Below are 8,269 nucleotides of genomic sequence, written 5' to 3' on the forward strand. Positions count from 1 at the left end.
TGTGCCCCCCCGTACCCCATTTCCCACCCTGCTCTCACATCATGTGCCCCCCCCATGGTGCACACCAAACCCCCCCTGTGCCCCATATCCATGTGCACCCCCCGCCCCATCGTGAGCCGCCATCGCAGCCCCCCCGCTCCCTGACCCCCACCAGGATCTGTGGGTGCACCCCCCCGCCCCCCCAAGTCACTGCCAGGCTGTGCCGTGCAGCTCAGGCTTTATTGGGGACATCGTGGGGACACCGGGGCTTGGTGGCACAAAATCTTGGGGTGACGGTGGGGGGGTCCCCAGGCGGGGTGTCCCTTTTTGAGGGGTCCCTATTTGGGGGAATGTCTCTTTTTGGGGGAGCTCTCTCTTTTGGGGGGGTGTCCCTTTTTGGGGGGCTGCCCTTCATTAGGGGATGGTCCCTCTTTGGGGGGGGGGGGGTGTCCCTGTTTGGGGGAATGTCTATTTTTAGGGGGTGTCCCTCTTTGGGGGGGTATGTCGCTCTTTGGGGGGGTGTCTTTGTTTGGGGAGGGGTCCCTATTTGCGAGGTTTGTCTCTCTTTGGGGGCGTGGTCCCTTTTTGGGGGGGTGTCCCTGTTTGGGGGTGTCCCTCTTGTTGGGGGGGAACTGCCCTTCTTTAGGGGGTGGTCCCTATTTGTGGGGATATCCCTGTTTGGGGGGGTGTCCATCCTTAGGGGGTGGTCCTTCTTGGTGGGGGGGGATGTCATGTCCCTCTTTGGGGGGGTATGTCGCTCCTTGGTGGGGGTGGTCCCTGTCTGGGGGGGTGTCCCGGTTTGGGGAGGGGTCCCTATTTGCGGGGGGTTGTCCTTCTTTATGGGATGTCCCTCTTTGGGAGGGGTTCCCTCTTTAGGGGGTGGTCCCTGTTTGGGGGTGTCCCTGTTTGGGGAGGGGTCCCTATTTGCAGGGGGTTGCCCTTCATTAGGAGATGTCCATTTTTGGGGGTGTCTCTCTTTAGGGGGTGGTCCCTGTTTGGGGGTGTCCCTCTTGGGGGGACTACCCTTCTTTAGGGGGTGGTCCCTCTTTGTGGGGATATCCCTGTTTTGGGCGGTGTCCATCCTTGGGGGGTGGTCCCTGTTTGGGTGTGTCCCTCTTGGGGAGGGGTTCCCTCTTTAGGGGGTGGTCCCTGTTTGGGGGTGTCCTGTTTGGGGGTGTCCCTCTTGGGGAGGGGTTCCCTCTTTGGGGGTGTCCTGTTTGGGGGTGTCCCTCTTGGGGAGGAGTTCCCTGTTTGGGGGTGTCCCTGTTTGGGGGTGTCCCTCTTGGGGAGGGGTTCCCTCTTTAGGGGGTGGTCCCTTTTGGGGGGGTGTCCCTGTTTGGCGGTGTCCCTGTTTGGGGGTGTCCCTGTTTGGGGGTGTCCCTCTTGGGAGGACTGCCCTTCTTTAGGGGGTGGTCCCTTTTTGGGGGCGGGGGGTGGTGTCCCTCTTTGTGGGGATATCCCTATTTGGGGGGGTGTCCGTCCTTAGGGGGCGGTTCCTCTTAGGGGAGATGTCCCTGTTTGGGTGTGTGTGGGGGGGGTACCCCTGGTTTTTTTTTGGGGGGGGGGGGTGGTCCCTCATCCTTCCAGCGCCTTCTGCGCGTGGGCGAAGAACACGCCGTCCACGTCGTCCACGCCGGTGCGCAGGGCGGGCGGCATGGCGTACGAGCGGAAGTCGCGCAGCCCGAGCCCCGCGTCCCTCAGCGCCGCCCACACGTCGTCCTCCGCCAGCGGCACCACCGGCAGCGCCGCGGCCCCCGCCAGGTAGAACGACTCGCCCAGGGCCCCCAGCAGCAGCGCGTGGCCCCCCGGGCGCAGCAGCGACGCCACGTGCGCCAGGGCCCGCGCGAAGGCCGCGCGGTCGGGGCTCACGGCCTCCAGGCAAAAGGCCGAGATGATGGCGTCGGCTTTGGGGTGCAGGGGGGCGCCCAGGGGGTCCGGCTGGTGCACGTCGATGGGCAGGATCCGGCGCAGGCGCTGGCGCAGCCGGCGCTGCTTCTCCTGCCACGGCTCCCTGCGGGGATCGGGGGGACCCGTGGGGATGAGGGGTGTGGGGACGTGGGGGCAGGATGCGGTGGGGATCAGCACCCACAGGGCATGGGGACAATATCGCGCAGAGATCAACCCACAGCCACAGGGACATGGGGGCAGGATCTCGCAAGGATCAACCAATATCCATAGGGACGATATCCCTCAGAGATCAACCCAGCACCCACAGGGACATGGGGACAATATCCCGCAGAGATGAACCCACATCCACAGGGACATGGGGACAATATCCCGCAGAGATCGACCCACAGCCACAGGGACATGGGGGCAGGATCTCACAAGGATCAACCAATATCCATAGGGACGATATCCCTCAGAGATCAACCCAGCACCCACAGGGACATGGGGACAATATCCCGCAGAGATGAACCCAGCACCCACAGGGACATGGGGACAATATCCCGCAGAGATGAACCCACATTCACAGGGACATGGGGACAATATCCCGCAGAGATGAACCCACATTCACAGGGACATGGGGACAATATCCCGCAGAGATCAACCCACATTCACAGGGACATGGGGGCGGGATCTCACAAGGATCAACCAATATCCATAGGGACGATATCCCGCAGAGATCAACCCAGCACCCACAGGGACATGGGGGCGGGATCTCGCAAGGATCAACCCACATCCACAAGGATGTGTGGACAAGATCCCACAAGGATCAACCAATCTCCATAGGGACAAGATCCCACAGAGATGAATCCAGCACACACAGGGACGTGGGGGCGGGATCCCGCAAGGATCAACCTGCATCCACAAGGATGTGGGGACAAGATCCCACAGGGATCAACCGATAGCCACAGGGACAAGATCCTGCAGAGATCAACCCAGCATTTCTAGAGACATAGGGATGTGATCCCACAAGGATTAATCAACATCCACAGGGACATGGGGGCAGGATCCCGCAAGGATCAACCCACATCCACAAGGATGTGGGGACAAGATCCCACAAGGATCAACCAATATCCATAGGGACAATATCCCACAGAGATGAACCCGGCACCCACAGGGGCATGGGGGCGGGATCCCGCAAGGATCAACCCACATCCACAAGGACGTGGGGACAAGATCAACTCATATCCACAGGGACATAGGGACAAGATCCCACAGAGATCAGCCCAGCATTTCTAGGGACATAGGGACATGATCCCACAAGGATCAATCAACATCCACAGGGACATGGGGGCAGGATACTGTGGGGATCAGCCCAGCATCTGCAGGGACATGGGGACAACATCCCACGGAGATCAACTGACATCCACAGGGGCACAGGGACAGGATCCCACAAGGACCAATCAACATCCACAGGGACATGGGGACAGGATCCTGGAGGGATCAACTTATCTCCACGGACACAGGGACAGGATCCTGCAGGAACAGACCAGCGTCTGTGGGGACATGAGGCTGTGATCCCACGGGATCTGGGGACATGATCCTATAGAGATCAATCCAGGATCCTCAGGGATGTGGGGCTGTGATCCCATGGGATCTGGGGACACGATCCTATAGAGATCAACCCAGCATCCTCAGGGATGTGGGGCTGTGATCCAACGGCATTTGGGGACACGATCCTGCAGGGATCAGCCCGGTGTCTGCAGGGACATGAGGCTGTGGAACAGTGGGGATTTTGGGGCACTATCCTCTGGGAATTCGGGGACACCGTCCTATAGGGATCACCCCAATGTCCCCAGGGCCACGCGGCTGTGACACCACAGGGCTCCCACCAGGGTCACCCATCCCGCTGTCCCCCGTGTCCCCAGCCCTACCCGCGCCCCTCGATCTTGCAGACGTGGCGGATGAAGGGGGTCCAGTCGAAGGTGCCGGGGTCCCCCCGCACCCAGCGCCCCAGCTCCTCCCGGTTCACCGCCAGGTAGTCGGTGGCCACGATCTCCTCGAAGTGGTCGCAGGCACTCAGCAGCTGGTAGATGGTGGGACCCGAACCCACGTCGATCAGCGTCCGCCCCTGGATCTCACCTGGCGTTGGGGGGGGGACATACGGGGGGGGGTGTCCCACAATGAGCCAAGCACCGGCAGGGGGGACAGGGACAACCAAGAGGGTCCCACCCGGGTTGAGGTGGCAGATGGGTGGGTGCCGAGGGGTCTCCCACCCTGTGCCTCAGTTTCCCCCCCCATGCCTCAGTTCCCCCTGTGCCTCAGTGTCCCCCCTGTGCCTCAGTTTCCCCCCTGTGCCTCAGTTTCCCCCTGTGCCTCAGTTTCCCCCCCCATGCCTCAGTTCCCCCCTGTGCCTCAGTTTTCCCCCGTGCCTCAGTTTCCCCCCATGCCTCAGTTTCCCCCTGTGCCTCAGTTCCCCCTTGTGCCTCAGCTTCCCCCTTGTGCCTCAGTTTTCCCCCGTGCCTCAGTTTCCCCCCCATGCCTCAGTTCCCCCTTGTGCCTCAGTTTTCCCCTTGTGCCTCAGTTTCCCCCGTGCCCCAGTTTCCCCCCTTGCCTCAGTTCCCCCTGTGCCTCAGTTCCCCCCGTGCCTCAGTTTCCCCCCTTGCCTCAGTTCCCCCCCGTGCCTCAGTTTCCCCCGTGCCTCAGTTTCCCCCTCACCGCTGGCGAAGGTCTCGGCCAGACATCGCAGCTTCCAGGGCACCACGAACTCCTCGGAGGAGAAGTCGGCGCGGGGGGGCAGGTAGTTGTTGTGCAGGTAGGCGCGGGGGTCGAAGCGCTCGTAGCCCTCGCGGAGGGCGGCCAAGCTGCTCATGGCGAGGGGCGGCGGTGGCGGGGGTGGCGGCGCCCGCTTTATAACCCCGGCCGGGCTGGGGGGGCCGCGCCGAGCGCTGGGGACGGTGCCATCCATCGCGGATAACCAGGTTAGCGCCAGCGCCCGGGGGGGACGCGGCTGGACGCCGGAGATGAGCAATGATGTTCCGTCCTCCTCGAAACGGGGGGGACGGGAATCCTGGCTCCTACGGCCTGAAGTTTTTGCCCCCCCCCCTCCCCTCCATCTCCAGATGTGGGTGTCCTGGTTGGGAACCCCCCACACACACAATGTGTGTCCCAGGGGAATGTCCCCCGGGATGGGATTGGGATGGGGCTCCCTCCGGTTCCTCCGTCACCAGTGAGCTGAGGGTGCTGGACCTCAGCAGAGCTCCCAGCTCCTTGGGATAAGGGGCAGGATGGGACCCGCTTATGGATTTTTTGGGGAGGGGGGGATTAAAGTGCCCAAATCCCACGTGTTCCAGAGCTCTAGGAGGACAGACAGCAGGGGGGAGAAGGGGATGAGACGGGGACGGGGATGGGGATGGAATTGGGACATGGATGGGGGTGAAATGGGGAACAGGGATGGGAACAAGGTTGGGGACAGGGATGGGAATGGGATGGGGTGGCTTAGGGACGGGGGTGGGGACAAAATGGCTAACAGGAATGGGGATGGAATGGGACGGCCTCCAGGCCGGGTGGGGATGAAATGGGTAACAGGGATGGGGACAGGAATGGGACAGAGATGGGGACGGGATGCAGATGGGATGGGACAGAGATGGGATGGGAATGGGGACGGAATGTGATGGGATGGGGACACGGGTGGGGACGAAATGGGTAACAGGGATGGAGACAGGAATGGGACAGGGATGGGGATGGGATGCAGATGGGATGGGGGTGGGATGGGGACAGGGATGGGGATGGGATTGGGACAGGGATGAGGACAGAGATGGGGACGGGATGCAGATGGGATGGAACAGGGATGGGGATGGGATGGGACAGGGATGGGGACAGGATGGGGATGGGATGGGACAGGGATGGGGATGGGATGCAGATGGGATGGGGACGGGATGGGGAAGGGATGGGATGGGATGGGATGGGATGGGACAGGGATGGGGACGGGATGCAGATGGGATGCAGACGGGTTGGGGACGGGCGCAGGGAGGGGAGAGGGCCTGGCGGTGGCCCAGGGACAGCAGGATCCGTCCCGGCGGGAACAGCTAATCTGGGCGCTGGCGCGGGGGCCACGGCGGAGCCTGGCACGGGCTGGGCTGGCACCGGGGGCACAGTTACATAAGCAGAAGTTTAAACCCCCCCAAAACCCCAAAGCTGAACCCCTGCCGGTTGCCTGAGTCCCTCCCGCTGCCGGCAAGAGCTTGTGCCTCAGTTCCCCCCATTCCCAGCAAGGTGCCTCTCCCCACAAATCCTGCCCCCTCCCCATCTCACGGGGGCCCCGCACCCCTCTCTCTCCTCCCCCCCTAAAAACAAAAGTAAACAGCAGGCTGGGCATTTTATTGCTGTACAAAGCCCATCGTCTGTACAACCCCGCAGCCCCCCCATCCCTCCACAGCCCCCCCAGGGCCCCGTTTGGCCCTGGGGGGGTTTCAGCGCTCCCCATCCTTGTGCCCCCTTCTCTTCGCCAGGGAAATCGAGTGACTCCCAGTGCTGCCGGGACCCCCATGTCCCCTCCGGCCTCCGCGACACCCCCCGTGGGGTGGGGGTCCCATGCGAGCGAGACCCACACCCCCACCTGCCCCCACACTCCTGCGCTGCCTCTTCGGGGCGGCTGAGTGGACCCAGGCGTCCGGGCCCCTCAGCCACCCCCCAGCATCATCCTCCTGCCCCCCACCCTGAAACCCCCCCGGCCCCCATCACCCTCAGCCCCTCTGGGCTTCGTGGGACAGGGAGCGGGAGAGGGTGCGGGCGAGTTTGGCCCCACGCAGGTCCGGGGGGGCGAAGAGGGGCAGGGGGAGGGTGCGGGCGTAGGGCAGGAGGTGCTGGGTGATGGGGCTCCCCGGGGTCCCCAGGCACCCCAGGCGGAGCACCCCCCAGGGCGAACGCTGCTCCAGCACCCGCGTCTCCCCGCGATGCTCCAGCGTCTCCCGGTGCTGTGTGTCCACCTCCCGCCGGCACCACCTGCGCGTTTGGGGGGTCACGAGGGGGTCCCCAGCACCCCACAGGGAGCCCCGTGTCCTGCTCTGCCCCACTGGGGTCACCCCACGCCATGGGCACCACTGGGGACCCCCATGTCACACCCACCCCTTGGAGGTGCCGTGTTCCCACCAGGGACCCCCACAGGCTCACCAGTCCCATGGGGAGCCCTGGAGCCCCCCCAACCCCACGGGAAGCCCAGAAATGCTGGAGCCCCTCCCAGCCCCTTGGGGACCCCAGAAAACCCCCAGCCCCCCACATCGTGCATAGCGCCATCGGGACCTTTGCATCCCCCCCACAGCCCCATGGAGACCTCAAAGAATCCCAGAGCCCCCCCCAGACCCATGGGGACCCCAAAGAACTCCAGAGCTCCCCCCAGACCCATGGGGCCCCAGAAACCCTGCAGCCCCCCACATGCCCCACAGCCCCATGGGGACCACAGATAATCCCAAAGCCCAAACCCCAATCCCCTTGGGGACCCCATAAACCCTGGACACCCCCCCCCCCCATTTCCCCATTGAGACCTTTGGAACCCCCTCCCCAACCCCATGGGGACCACAGAGAATCCAAGAGCCCCATGTCCTTGGGGACCCCAGAAACCCTGGACCCCCCACCACAAAGCCCCATTGGGACCTTTGGAACCCCCTCCCCAACCCCGTAGGGACCCCAGAAACCCCGAACAGCCCCATCGCGACCCTTGAAACACCCCACACAGCCCCAATACCCCTTTGAAAACCCCAAACCCTTGGGGACCCTCAAGTACCCACGTCCGCAGCACCCCAAGGAGCCCCCCCACCCACGGGTGCCCCTCACCCCTCCTCGGGCCGGGTGCTGAGCTCCAGGTCCAGCCACTCGGCGCTGAAGGTCTCGCGACGCCCCAAGTCTTCCTCGCGCACGTGGCAGCCCAGGCGAGCGCCCGCCAGCCGCCCCCCGCTGCGCAGCACCACGCTGTCCCCCACCATCCTGTCACCCTGTCCCCCCCGACGGGACAAACCCGCTTATATCCCCCCGCCGGGGCTATTTTGGGACGTGTCGCTGGCACCGAGGGGACGGGAAGGTGCCAAGAGCCTCCTCGGGGGGTGGCACTGGGGACACGTGTCAGCGCTGTGTGCCCGCTGGTGACTTGGCGCGCTGCGGTGGCAACCACCAGGTTGTGTGTCCCCCCCCCCGCCGTGGGGACACGGGCAGGACCCCCTGGCGCTGGCCCAGGGCACGTTTGGCCTTTCCCTGTCCCCCCCCGGCACTGGCACCGGTCCCCAACAGCAGCGACGGACCCCGGAGGCGTTAACGGCTTCACGGGTGGCACTGCCAACGCAGTGGCCACGTCACCCTGTGTCACCCACCCACAGTGGCCCCGCTGCCCCGTGTCACCCGGCCCACGGTGGCC

The 8,269-nt window shown here is 64.2% G+C and overlaps 2 protein-coding genes across 2 annotated transcripts; both read right to left on the bottom strand.

The window, feature by feature from the left end:
- Positions 1 to 451: 451 nt before the first annotated feature.
- Positions 452 to 6,125, bottom strand: PNMT (phenylethanolamine N-methyltransferase). Its single transcript, XM_065039408.1, has 3 exons — positions 4,582 to 6,125; positions 3,798 to 4,005; positions 452 to 1,990 (listed from the first exon to the last, which is right to left on the bottom strand). Exons 1-3 carry the CDS (start codon positions 4,829 to 4,831, stop codon positions 1,555 to 1,557), a joined length of 894 nt encoding a protein of 297 aa, XP_064895480.1. The 5' UTR covers positions 4,832 to 6,125; the 3' UTR covers positions 452 to 1,554.
- Positions 6,126 to 6,228: 103 nt separating this feature from the next.
- Positions 6,229 to 7,859, bottom strand: TCAP (titin-cap). The gene is made up of 2 exons (XM_065039437.1): positions 7,696 to 7,859; positions 6,229 to 6,867 (listed from the first exon to the last, which is right to left on the bottom strand). The coding sequence occupies exons 1-2, from the start codon at positions 7,842 to 7,844 to the stop codon at positions 6,609 to 6,611; spliced, it is 408 nt and encodes a 135-aa protein (XP_064895509.1). The 5' UTR covers positions 7,845 to 7,859; the 3' UTR covers positions 6,229 to 6,608.
- Positions 7,860 to 8,269: the final 410 nt, after the last annotated feature.

Source organism: Columba livia, chromosome 23 (genome assembly GCF_036013475.1).
Source record: "Columba livia isolate bColLiv1 breed racing homer chromosome 23, bColLiv1.pat.W.v2, whole genome shotgun sequence".
In the NCBI taxonomy this organism is placed as follows: Eukaryota; Metazoa; Chordata; class Aves; order Columbiformes; family Columbidae; genus Columba; species Columba livia.